Raw genomic sequence first — 14,183 nt, 5'->3', positions numbered from 1 at the left:
GAAAAAAACCTATGCAGGGCAATATCCCCTTCACTGCCCTGGGATCTCCTTAGAACAGAGGGGAGAATGACTACTGGACATCCAACACCACTTCCAGCAGCATCTGATCTACCATCCAGGGACTGACCAGGATCGACCCTGTGTAGCTTCAGAGACAAGCCAGCAGTGGGATGCAGGGTAGCATGCTGCTGGGTAGGGCTATAGCAATACATTTATAACATTTACAGCAAGGCTGTCCAATCTTATTTGTAAAGGACCGGTGTGGGGGCAGGCTTTGGCTCCAACCTAAACACTATTGAATCGTGACTCATTCAGAGATAAATCATGTTGTATCCTTGAGTATTGATCCAGTATCATATTTCTGTCAGATGATTACTATTGATTTACAATCAGTCCAGGCTTGGCTCGGTCAAACAGTAATCAATGTCCCTGAACTCTGCTGGCCTGTACCGTGAGGGAGGGTCAGAGATGGTGAACGCTTAGGATCTCACATATTGTAATACATGACCGAAAAGGTGGGAAGGACCCCATTTTGAAAGACAAAAATAAATATAAACTAAAATGCTAATGAAAAAAGACCATTTTTTTAAAAATTGTTGATTTGGAATTTCATAACGTCATTTCAAACTCATTTTGAAACAAGTGCCACACCGGCTTGCATTTGAACTGATCAGGGTCCGGTTTCCTGATAGAGATGGAACTTAGGCTTACAAGTGTTTTAACGATGCATCTTTCCTATAACAGCAGAAGATGTAGCATGCGTTTCCCAAAACACCACGCAGAGAGAACAGTCGCAGAGGGCATTGTTGGAGCATGTGTCGATATTGACAGGATGGAAAGAAAGGGAGCACTGCTGTCGGATCAGCTTTCTCCATTTAAACCGTACCTTAACATTCAAATTATTTCACAATACTGACGATGGATCAGCTCCTAGAAAGAAATGACCACCCGCGGCAGCAAATATCGAGGCGGCTTATTCTAATACTTATCCAATAAAAATGCACTAAACGATGAACTTAGACATGTTCGACTTTCACAGAATGCTGCCCAATGCGTCACATTTATGTTTCAACTGTCAACAAGCAACTGGCACCTATATGCACGTATTTTGTGACTGTAATAGAATCCAGTCTTATTGGAATGAGGTTCATTCAGAAGATGTTAGATAATTTGCTCTTTCACCGAACCTATACCTACTTTATTTTGACTGTGACATTGTATTTGAGCCTGAATCTGAACTTCTGTTTAATACTCTTGTCTATTTAGCCCCAAAATGAATTTTGCTGTTGAGTTCCACACCAGAAATACCGTCTGCGAGGATGTGGCTCTCTCCAGGCTTCTGCTATTCTTCCCCTAGAAAAACTCACTTTTGACCCGTGGACTGAAAAGTTCTGGAAAACATGGTCTCCATTATGTAGAATCAAATCAAATCAAATGTATTTATATAGCCCTTCGTACATCAGCTGATATCTCAAAGTGCTGTACAGAAACCCAGCCTAAAACCCCAAACAGCAAGCAATGCATGTGAAAGAAGCACGGTGGCTAGGAAAAACTCCCTAGGAAAAACTCCCTAGAAAGGCCAAAAACCTAGGAAGAAACCTAGAGAGGAACCAGGCTATGAGGGGTGGCCAGTCCTCTTCTGGCTGTGCAGGGTGGATATTATAACAGAACATGGTCAAGATGTTAAAATGTTCATAAATGACCAGCATGGTCAAATAATAATAATCATAGTAGTTGTCGAGGGTGCAACAAGCACGTCCGGTGAACAGGTCAGGGTTCCATAGCCGCAGGCAGAACAGAACACCGCCCATAAATGGCCAATATAAATGATACTGCCGTCTTTGAATTTTATGTTCTTTTTTTTTTTACTGTATTTTTAGGAAAGATACATCGTAAAAACACTTGAACTCCCTGTACTCTGTGTGGTGAGCTTCTTTTGTTGTCGGTGTAAACCCCGATCAAAGAAAAAAAAGGACATTTGAATAAAGAGATAATTACAACAGCAAAAAACTTAGCCTTGAGATGCTTTTGGGAAACGGGGACCAGGTCAGGTTTGACAACAGTACAGGGCCCGGTTTCCCAAAAGCATCTTAAGGCTACGTTCATTGTTAGAACCTTCGTAGGAGCATCGTTAAATCTTAGAGCGGTTTCCCAAAACCATCGTTATTAACGCTGCACTTGATAACGCTCGTAATCTAACGCCTGCCTCAGACCACTTATTGAACAGCTAAGTGTGTCGTTAGATGCTTTTTTATGCCCTCCCACGTAACTTCATACACAGAAGATCTCCGCTAAATATATTCACATGGTTTATCAATCGTTCTGTGACGCTGATAACTTCAGAACAAAATATGACTATGAATACAAAGTTGCTAATGTCTTTGCAATTGATACAAACAAGCGACATTTAAAAATATGCTTTAAATAAAAACCGAGTTGACTTGAAATATAAACAGTAGGGTATAGGCCTATTTTTATTTATTTATTCCTTCCAATTTTGATCTCTTTGCAGCAACTCCCCAAAGCGCTCGGGAGGCGAAGGTCGAGTCATCCGTCCTCCAAAACATGACCCACCAAACCTGCGCTTCTTAACACCCACCCGCTTAACCCAGAAGCCATCCGCACCAATATAGAAACACTGTTCAACTGACGACCGAGATCAGACTGCAGGCGCCCGGCCCGCCACAAGGAGTCGCTAGAGCGTGATGAGCCAAGTGAAGCCCCCCCGGCCAAACCCTCCCCTAACCCGGACAATGCTGGGCCAATTGCGCGACGCCCTATGGGACTCCCAAGCACGGCCGGTTGTGATACAGCCTGGGATCGAACCCAGGTCTGTAGTGACGCCTCTAGCACTGCGATGCAGTGCCTTAGACTGCTGCGACACTCGGGAGGCCCGCTATAGGCCTATTTCAATCATATTGAAATATATTTCACTTTCAATCAATTTACTTCTATTTCTCTTCTTGTAGGTTACTGTCTGTAATTTGTCTCAATACATTTCATGATGTGTATAGCCTAACATGTGCACAGTGATGTGCCAAATTGGTGATTTAGTTTATTGACGAAGTATCTGTGGTTTTTATGACGACGGCGCTGCAGTGGATAGCTGCCATCTTACCAATTCTGCTGTTTTGTGTGTTTTGTTTTTTTAACGCCGCTCTTAGCTTGTACATCATATTTCCGCCATCATTTCCTATGACAGAACGGAGCACCTGGACATCAGAACAGCGATCACTAAACTCGATTTCCACTAAAACGAGTGGGCAGCTCGGGACGTACTGCTCATTGCGGAACAGGCCCTAATCCCCGGGACTCGAAAGAGGAAGAAATGGCGAAAAATAGGCAAAACGGAGGGCACCCTGACGAGACTACGTCGGTGGGTAAATAAACCACCTCTACCCTCCGTTCTATTGCTGAACATACAGTACAGTCACTAGAGAACAAACTGGATGAGCTCCGTTCGAGACTATCCTATCAACGGGACCCGAAGAACTTTAATATCCTACGTTTCTCGGAGTCGTGGCTGAACAAGGACATGGAAAATATACATCTAGCTGGTTTTTCTATGCATCGGCAAGACCGAACGGCAGCTTAGAGTAATGTTAAGGGGGGAGGTGTGTGCCTCTTTGTTAACAACAGCTGGTGCGCGATCTGTAATGTTAAGAAAGTCTTGAGATTTTGCTACCCTGAGTTAGAATACATCATGATAAGCTGCAGAACATGCTATTTACCAAGAGAGTTGCATAGGGCCATAAGCAAACAAGAAAATGCACATCCAGAGGTGGCGCTGCTAGTGCCCCGTGATTTTAATGCAGGGAAAGTGAAATGCATCTTACCTCATTACCAGCATGTCACCTGTGTAGCTAGAGGACTTCTATACCAGGCGGTGTCAGAGGAAGGCCTTACAAATTGTCAGACTCCAGCCAGTCAAGTCACAGACTGTTCTGTCTTCTGCTGCACAGCAAGCGGTACCGATGCACCAAGTCTGGAACCAACAGGACCCTGAGCACCTTCTATCCCCAAGCCATAATACTGATAAATAGTTAGTTCAAGTGTTAACCAAATAGCTACCCAGACTATCTGCGTAAACCCTTTTCTTGCACCAGCTCTTTTCACCCATCACATACGCTACTGTTTATTATCTATCCTGTTGTTTACTCACTTTATACATTTCTACCTCAATTACCTCGTACCCCTGCACTTCAGCTTGGTACTGGTACCCCCTGTATATAGCCACGTTATTGTTACTCATTGTGTATTTTTTCCTTGTGTTCTTATCTTTATATTATTTTTCTCTCTGCATCCTTTTTGATTAATCACATCATACTGTATAAGGTCTACAGTTTTACCAGGTTAGGCTACACGATCAGGAAAATCTACGGGCCCCAGAATAGTTTTTTTCCACCAAGCCACTGTGTTCTGTGGTGCCACCTCTGGGTGAATGGGAGTTTGAATCTGAGCTTTCTGGCCGTCAGAGAGATCTCTAATGTACAAACACTGGTTCAGGAAAGAGTCAATAAGTCGCTTCAATATTTGCAGCCGTAGGTGGTAATATCTCGCTAGGAGCTGATCCTTCATCAGTATTGTGAAATAATTATAATGTTAAGGAAAGATTTGAATGGAGAAAGCTGATCTGAGCGCAGCGCTCCCTTTCTTTCGATCCTTTCGGTATCGACACATGCTCCAGCGACGCACTTCATTTTACATTTTGGTCATTTAACAGACGCTCTTATTCAGGGCTATTTACAGTCAGTGGATTCAACTAAGGTTGCAACTGTTTTGTTCTTTTGTGTTTGTGTCACAGTATTTACATGAGAATGGGGTGGTGCATCGTGACCTGAAACCGGAAAACCTTCTCTACGCTGACCTCTCCTTGGACGCCCGGCTTAAGATAGGTAACCACATGTACTTGTAGACTAAGGCTACAGAACTGACACCTTCCTTGATAAACGGACAATTTCCTAGCTAAATAGGTGGTGGCACTGACGGGAGTGCCACCGTTTGGTCAAATATGAAAATGCCAAATGTTTTATTTATTTAATTATTCTCATATTTAGATGAGAAAATATTACTAGTAGGAGTTCTTGCAGGAATATGGCCTCGTCTGGGATCTGGACTTTAATATAATAATAAAAATACAGTGTATATGACATTTAGCAGACACTTTTATCCAAAGTGACTTCCGGTAGTGCATGCATACATTGTTTTGTATGGGTGGCCACAGCGGGAATCGAACCCTAAATCCTGATGTTGCAAGCACCATGCTCTACCAACTGGGCCAAACAGGACCAGACATTACTGTGATATGCCATATGTTACTTTGTTTTCTTTTGTAACTCCTGCCCATAATTCACAGTAGTGGTCTTGTATAGATCAATTTTTCCTCTGTGGCATACAGTACATGAATGATACACAATAAAAGACGATAAGGCCAATGAGACTAAACCATTATCTGATCTTCACAGCTGACTTTGGCCTCTCGAAGATAATAGATGAACAAGTGACCATGAAGACGGTGTGTGGCACACCTGGATACTGCGGTGAGTTATGGATTAACAGTTATCCTAATGAGAATACAATTGTAGGATCAGGCTCGTCCTAGTCTGTTGTTGTGTACTGTGTTGTGTGCTAGAGATGAGTCACACTACCATACTGGTTATTGTTCGGTGCTTACCATTGAGCCATAACAAAACAAATTGTAAGGTGACACTAATGAAAGGAAATGGAAACTACAGAGTGAGACTTTAAAAGGGGAAATCCGGGTTTGGCTAGGAAATATTATATATATTGTAGCGACCCTGGTTTATAAGTACGGATATCGACTCTGCCACTTCGAATCAAATTTTATTTGTCACATGCGCCGAATACAGCAGGTGAAATGCTTACTTACGAGCCCTTAACCAACAATACAGAGTTTTTAAAAAAAAACGAAAGGAAAAATAGTAACACAAAATAACAATAACGAGGCTATATACAAGTGGTACCGGTACCGAGTCAATGTGCGGGGGTACGGTTTAGTCAAGATAATTGAGATAATTTGTACATGTAGGTAGGGGTTAAGTGATTATGCATAGATAATACACAGAGAGTAGCAGTAACGTATGTGAAGAGGGTGAAGGAATGTGAACGTGTGTGTGTGAATTTGTGGTATCAATATGCATGTGTGAGTTTTGTCTGTGATCGTGTGTGTGTCTATGGTGGAGTGTCAGTGTAGTATTTGTAAGTGTGTAGTTAGTCCAGTGAGTGTACATCGAGCCAGTGCAAGAGAGTCAGTACAAAAAATAATAATAGATAAATAAGAATAAAATAAGGGGGGCAATGTAAATACTCCTGGTAGACTGTTCAGCAGTCTAATGGCTTGGGGGTAGAAGCTGTTAAGGAGCCTTTTGGCCCGTGACTTGGCACTCCGTTACCGCTTGCCATGCAGTAGCAGAAAAAAACAGTCTATGACTTGGGTGGATGGAGTCTACACCGTCTGGTATAGAGGTCCTGGATGGCAAGAACCTTAGCCCCAGTGACGTACTGGGCGGTGCGCACTACCCTCTGTAGTGCCTTGCTGTCGGATGCCGAGCAGTTGCCATACCAAGCGGTGATGCAACCAGTCAGGATGCTCTCGATGGTGCAGAGGTCCCATGCCAAATCTGAAGATCTGAGGTCCCATGCCAAATCTGAAGATCTGAGGTCCCATGCCAAATCTTTTCAGCCTCCTGAGGGGGAATTGGCGTTGTTGGGCCCTCTCCACGACTATGTTGGTGTGTTTGGACCATGATAGGTCCTTAGTGATGTGGACACCAAGGAACTTGAAGCTCTCAACCCGCTCCACCACAGCCCACGTGAATGGGGGCATGCACAGCCCTCCTTTTACTGTAGTCCACGATCAGCTCCTTTGTTTTACTCATGTTGAGGGAGAGGTTGTTGTCCTTGCATCACACTGCCAGGTCTCGGACCTTCTCCTTCACTGTTGTTGGTGATCAGGCCTACCACCGTGGTGTCGTTGGCAAACTTAATGATGGGGTTGAAGTTGTGCGTGGCCACGCAGTCGTGGGTGAACAGGGAGTACAAGAGGGGACTAAGCATGCACCCCTGAGGGGCCCCGTGTTGAGGGTCAGCGTGGTGGATATATCCTCACCACCTGGGAGCGGCCCGTCAGGAAGTCTAGGATCCAGTTGCAGAAGGAGGTGTTTAGTCCCAGGGTCCTTAGCTTAGTGATGAGCTTGGAGGGCACTATGGTGTTGAACGCTGAGCTGTAGTCAATGAACAGCATTCTCATGTAAGTATTCCTTTTGTCAAGGTGGGCAAGGGTAGTGATGAGTGCAATAGAGATTCCGTCATCTGTGGATATGTTGGGGCGGTATGTGAATTGGAGTGGGTACAGGGATTCTGGGATTATGGTGTTGATACGAGCCATGACCAGCCTTTCAAAGCATTTCATGGCTACAGACGTGAGTGCTATGGGGCGGTAGTCATTTTAGGCAAATTTAGGCATACCGTCGTGGCACAAGTCAATGGCACAGGGCTTCGGGCCAGAAGGTTGAGGGTTTGCGCTACACTCCCTGCCTGTTTCATTACAATATTATATACAGTGCCTTAAAGTATTCACACCCCTTGGCTTTTTCCACATTTTGTTGTCTTACAATTAAATTAAAGTTAAAGATTAAAGTTGATTTAATTGTAATTTTTTGTTGATTAAATAAGTATTCAACCCCCTGAGTGAATACGTTAGAATCACCTTTGGCAGCGATTACAGCTGTGAGTCTTTCTGGGTAAGTCTCTAAAGTCTTGTTCAAACTGCAGGCCTTAATGCTAAAATCAGAAAAGCACCTATTGGTAGATGGGTAAAAAAAATCCAGGTGTGCAAAGCTCTTAGAGACTTAACCAGAAAGACTCACAGCTGTAATCACTGCCAAAGGTGCTGCTACAAAGTATTGGCTCAGGGGTGTGAATACTTACATAAATGAGATACTTACGTATTTCATTTTCAATAAATTAGCAAAAATGTCTAAAAACATGTTTTCACTTTGTCATTATGGGGTATTGTGTACAAATAGGTGTGTGAGAAAAATATATTTAATCCATTTTGAATTCAGGTTGTAACACAACAAAATGTGGAATTCAAGGGGTATGAATATTTCCTGAAAGCACTGTAGATATATTACATACATTGTGGGATCGCTATCAGTCAAATAAATCCTCAACCACAAAACAAATAAATAAATTAAAAAAATAATAATAATAATAATAAATATATATATATATATATATATATATATGTATATTAGTGTGTTTAAGTTTTATTGACAGATATACTGTAGTGCATGCTTTAATGGAGATTATAGAGTACAGCATTAACAGAAATGACATTGATAGTACATAGTGTTTTCGAGGGACTGATATGAGTCAAAATGAAGTGTCCTGTGTGGGAGCTGACAGCTGGCCCTTCATCCCTCCCTCTCTCCATAACTCACTCTCTCCCCTGTAGCTCCAGAGATCCTCCGAGGCAATGCCTATGGTCCTGAAGTGGACATGTGGTCTGTGGGAGTCATCCTGTACATCTTGTGAGTAAAAATAATAAAAACAAAATACTTTAAAATCTGTCCCAAGATCTGCATGTACTCAGAGTGGGTAGCTGGCAATTTGAAGCCCTCTCATGACGGTATCGCAGCTAATCTCGCCCTTTCCTCGTGTCATATGGATTTCCGATTTAGTAAGCCGTTGCAAGTCTATTAGAGGGGGGGTCTGATCTGAAAAGATCCCGTATGTCTTTAAAACAAGTAGTGAAAGTGGCAAAACAAATAATCAGAGGGAAATGTTGCCTTTCCCCTCAGGCTGTGTGGGTTTGAACCCTTCTTCGATCCGAGGGGAGACCAGTATATGTATAGCCGCATCCTCAACTGCGACTATGAGTTTGTCTCCCCCTGGTGGGATGAGGTCTCCCTCAATGCTAAGGACTTGGTGAGTTTCGCACCTAAGCATTGCACTCCAGAGGCTTTTATTATGAATAACAGTGTGCAGTGTTTGAAGGTGTTCACATAAATTGCTAATTAACTTTCTTTTTTTCTTTGTTAATGTTTGAATTATGTAAATACTGTATATGCACAACGTCTGTTCTTTTTATTTGATTGCAGGCCCTTAATACATGTTTTACACAACTGGTTTGACTAATACAATATATTGGTTTGTTAAATTTAGGAAAATGTATGTTACCCTTTATTTTAGGAGAATGCAATTTGTCTCGGGTTTCATCAGGGCCAGGGAAAAACCCATATGGCAGAAAATGCATTACTGCTGAGCATATGTTGCCTTACACCCATTCTCAGGGGTAGGCAACTAGATTCAGCCGAGGGACAATTTTGGTCAGAGCGGATGGTTGGGGGCCGAAACATAATTCTAATCATTTGTACAGTGCAAATTGACAACAACTAAGCCCCCAAAATATTTTATTTGAAAATAATAATTTCTCACCAAAAAAACGTCCCGCGGGTCGCGTGTTTGCCGACCGCTGCACTATATTCAGTTTAATATTTCACAACTATTTCACTTCGATGAATTAAAAAAATCATAAACTCCCAATTAAAAATAATCTTCCCTGTTTCTCTGTAAAAAAACTTGCCCAGGGACAGATTCAAGCAAATCTGGTTATACTCTCTATTAGCATGGTTATGCATATTCATGTACCCCTGGTTTTGAATAATGTTTAATAACAACCTGTTCCATTTCCTGTCCCCCTTAGGTCAGTAAGCTGATAGTGCAGGACCATCACAAGAGGCTGACGGTGAAGGAGGCCCTGGAGCACCCATGGGTTTTGGGCAAGGCTGCCCGCTTCTCCCACATGGACACCACTCAAAGGAAGCTACAGGAGTTCAACGCCCGGCGCAAACTCAAGGTGAGCAATGGGATTAATGTTGGGTCCCAAATAGGGAAATGTAGAATCAAGTAAATGCGCGTTCTTTTTTTTTATGGAAGCGAAAGCACTGCTAGAATCATCATTGACAAACCTATGCTAAAAATATTACAACGTATCAATTAGCATAAAAGCTAATGTAGATCCCGTCCCAGCTGTTCCATTAATTTGAAGGGAAAAATATTTTTAATAAAGAAAAGTAATTTACCATGTCAGACGACAATAGGCAACAACAAACATCGCAGTTTGAATGGTTGGATGTTGCTCTGATCGTCTCTGGAAATGTAAGCTTGTGTCACTACCACCGTCTTGATTGGGATCTATGCCTCAAGGAATTGTCTTCTCTATTGCCAATATTACATTGCAATAAGATGGTTCTTGTGGCAGGCTTGGTGACTGACAGTGATGTGCCATGTTTCTCTGATTGCAGGCTATCATGAAGGCCGTGGTGGCCACCAGCCGCATGCACGAGGGCTCCCGGCGGCGCACGGACAGCTGCGATATTCCCGGGTCCGACAAGACCACCTCCAGGCAGAGCAGCATGCAGCAGGACCCTCCCCCGGATCAGGACCCCCAGGAGGGCCAGGCCAACCAGGGCACAGACACCACCCTGACTCAGGATGAGGAGGACCAGTGCCCTCCGCCCCTGCCGCCCCGCAATCCCAGACCCATCCCTCCTCTACTGGCTGGGGCTTCGTCCCCCACCTGTCTGCCCACCAGGCCCCCACTAAGGGGAATTGATGGACAGAGACAGATGTCGGTCATCCCCAAGACGGCCGTGGTACGGCCCAGGGTGCCTAAGAAGAGCTGCTCCTCGGTGGATTCCGCCACCACCAAGAGGGAGACCTCCTCCCCAGTCCAGACCAGTCCCCCAAGCCCCAAGAGCCTTGGCAATGGATTCGCCATGGGGGTGGAGTCTGGCAGTAAAACGACCCAGTGTTAGTGAGTGGCAGGTACCAAAGAGAAAGAGGGTGGCGACACTCACCTAGGATCTCCAACTGTTGTCCTAAGATGGCTGATGCCGTTGTTGCTGTAGTGTGAGATGGTAGATGACAACATGGAGGAGGAAGGATGGAGGAACGGCTGTCTTTGTTCAGATCTCGCCTCATATCCGTTTTGATCCGGGACAAAAGACTAGTACTATACATAACTTGATATCTTTTTTTCCCTTCTGTGCGCAACGAGTTTGGAGACTCATAACGAATTTGCAAATGAGCTTTTAACTTTGGTTTCAACTGTTGCCGACTTGCTGTAACTTCTCTACTTTAAGGCCTCTCTGAACGGGACTAATTGTTCTTCAAATGCCACTTGAAAAGACAACTTGATTTCATACTTTGTATACTCTACACCTTTCTACTATTCAATGTTGGAATCTACTGACTTCATATGCAAATACGTGGATATATATACTGCACATAACCCTCTCCTTCTTGCATAGCATTCAGGTAGTAAAGATATTGTATTTGTGAGCTTATGAATATAGTTACGGTGTATTTTGCATTAATTGTAATGATCTAATGTTTGCACTGTATATTATCAGATTAATCTATATAGATCGCAAAAAAGCATTCACACTGCTAGTCGTTTACTATCTAAGTCAAATTGCACTTTTATTCCCTTGGAAATATATATGGCTGAATAGTGAAGCTTAATTTGAGGCTGAAACCAATTTTCTCATTCAGTTGTTTACCCAAAAAGTGGTTGTAAAACTTCATTCTGTGGTAGTTATCTGATGAAGGAACATACATCCTAATCATCTCATCAACCTCACTGGAGCTACCACTCTCTCTACCTCCTTTTTGTACAGGGGCTTCCAACCCAGTAAAGGCAAAATCTGTAAAGAAATGATTGGATGAGGTGAGGTACTGTATCAGTCGAAGCAGAGTCTTTCTGCAACATTAGAATGATAGTCAGTGGCAGGTAAAAACCTGCAAGGTGAATGCTTTCTCAAATAACTGATTACCGTAATTTCCGGACTATTAAGCGCACCTGAATATAAGCCGCACCCACTGAATTTTTAAAAATATATTATTTTGAACATAAATAAGCCGCACATGTCTATAAACTGCAGGTGCCTACCGGTACATTGAAACAAATTAACTTTACACAGGCTTTAGCGAAACATGGCTTGTAACAAAAATAAATAGGCTTTAACGAAACACGGCTTGTAACAAAAATAAATAGGCTTTAACGAAACACGGCTTGTAACAAAAATAAATAGGCTTTAACGAAACACGGCTTGTAACAAAAATAAATAGGCTTTATCGAAACACGGCTTGTAACAAAAAATAAAAAATTTGCAGTAAACAGTAGCCTACCAAGAAAGTCATTGGTCACTATCTTCCTCCTCCTGTGCACTGAAACCATCTCCTTCGGTGTCGGAGTTGAATAGCCTCAGAATTGCTTCATCCGATATTGGATCGTTTTCATTGTCGCTCTCGTCACTTTCATCCGGAGGCAAATCCCCCGCTGAGCCCTCTTCAACACGCAGCAGTCCAGCCTTTCGAAACCCGTTGATGATAGTGGATTTTTTGACAATGCTCCACGCTGTCAGGACCCACTGGCAGACTTGACCATAAGTTGCTCTTCGCATGCGGCCCGTTTTAGTGAAGGATTTCTCCCCACTTGTCATCCAAGCCTCCCACTGAACACGGAGCGCCACCTTAAATGCACGATTTACACTGATGTCGAGTGGCTGCAAATACTTTGTTGTGCCCCCAGGAATCAGGGTGACAAAATGACTACCGTAATCAGAATGATGGGAAGTTTGAGAGCGCTCGATTTAATCTAAACAGTAAACAAAAAAGTTGTTTGACCTTAACCCCGTTCGGCAATTTCATTGGTCTAATGAAAGCTTCATGCCGCCAAAAAAACTGAGCACGTCACAGAATGTGTTTTTTGTGGAAAAAAAAATGTGAAAGCGGGAAAAATCCATATATTAGCCACGTCATTGTTTAAGCCGCGAGGTTCAAAGCGTGGGAAAAAAGTTGCGGCTTATAGTCCGTAAATTACGGTAAATGAAAGTGTGTCATTAAAATAGTATATTTCTAATTTAAGGGCCAACCTTCACCTGCTAACACATATTCTCACTCGCTTTCATTGCCAAATTGGATTATATTGCTGACATGTTAACACATGTATAAACCATACATTTACACCTATGGAATGATGTATAAAGTATGGATATTTTACTGATAATTATTATTGCTTACAAATGCTTTATTTGGGGATTGGTGGGGATGTGGTTAACAGTTGTGTTTGTTTTGTAGTTTCTCAGTTTCCCATTTTTCATTTGTAAAAATAGATGTACCCTACCTTTGAATATTTTTGGTGAAGATGACATAAGAAAACATGAGATGATTTAACATCAGTCAGAGGGGGAGTGTACTGGAGGTGTACACTTCTATACCTTTTTTGTGTTTCATCATATCTAAATAATCTAAATGATTGGATTTGATTATTGCATTCTACAGAAATATATTTTAAAGATGGTAGTTGCTGTGTGCTGATATAAAAAGGAATAAAACGTTGATTTTCAAGTCCAATATTGGCTTGGGAGCGTTACATCAGTTTTATAACAAGCTGCTGATATGAGAATCTCCTCCACACGTTTGATTTGATTAAAAAGGCAATCTGCTGTTGGCTCATCGATTTTTGGACTTAAACATGAATGATATACACTGAGTGTACAAAACATTAAGAATATCTTCCTAATATCGAGTTGCAGCCCATTCTTGATACAGACAGGAAACTGTTGAGCGTGAATAACCCAGCAGCGTTGCAGTTCTTGACACAAATCGGTGCACCTGGCACCTACTGTACTACCATACCCCATTCAAAGGCATCTTCTGTATTGCCCATTCACCCTCTGAATGGCACACATATACGATCCATGTCTCAATTGTCAAGGCTTAACCTGTCTCCTCCCCTTCATCTACACTGATTGAAGTGGATTTAACAAGTGACATCAATAAGGGACCATAGCTTTCATCTGGTCAGTCTGTCATGAAAAGAGCAGGTGTTCTTAATGTTTTGTACACTCAGTGTATACACATTGATTCATGAAGTATAGAAATAGCTCATGAGCGTAGTTCAACGGTCGTACCCAATCAGAGCCCAAAATATGCACGTTTTACTCCATTCTTTGTGAACAATGTAATAAAAAAAATTATACTATTTCCTCAAAATATGGTTAAAACTACCTCAGCTGTTTAGCTGTTTTTTGTTTGAACTGGAGATAAAAGAAAAACTATGAAACGAAACAATGAAAGAATAATCAAAA

General features: G+C 42.4%; 1 protein-coding gene across 2 annotated transcripts in view; it reads left to right on the top strand.

The window, feature by feature from the left end:
* The window catches only part of LOC106613573 (calcium/calmodulin-dependent protein kinase type IV), a 30,972-nt gene extending 18,923 nt beyond the window's left edge, over nt 1-12,049 (top strand). The window contains exons 7-12 of one of the 2 annotated variants that reach the window (XM_014215976.2): nt 4,805-4,895; nt 5,466-5,540; nt 8,480-8,555; nt 8,826-8,952; nt 9,731-9,883; nt 10,332-12,049. In XM_014215976.2, coding sequence (XP_014071451.1) covers nt 4,805-4,895; nt 5,466-5,540; nt 8,480-8,555; nt 8,826-8,952; nt 9,731-9,883; nt 10,332-10,844 — 1,035 coding nt within the window. In that variant the 3' untranslated portion in view covers nt 10,845-12,049. The remainder of the gene's footprint in view (nt 1-4,804; nt 4,896-5,465; nt 5,541-8,479; nt 8,556-8,825; nt 8,953-9,730; nt 9,884-10,331) is intronic. The other variant, XM_014215975.2, reaches the window with a different exon arrangement.
* The last annotated feature ends 2,134 nt before the right edge of the window (nt 12,050-14,183 follow it).

The sequence above is a fragment of the Salmo salar genome, chromosome ssa10 (genome assembly GCF_905237065.1).
Source record: "Salmo salar chromosome ssa10, Ssal_v3.1, whole genome shotgun sequence".
Lineage (NCBI taxonomy): Eukaryota > Metazoa > Chordata > Actinopteri > Salmoniformes > Salmonidae > Salmo > Salmo salar.
Note: the sequence above shows the minus strand (reverse complement) of the source record. Positions and strands in the feature narration are given on the sequence as shown.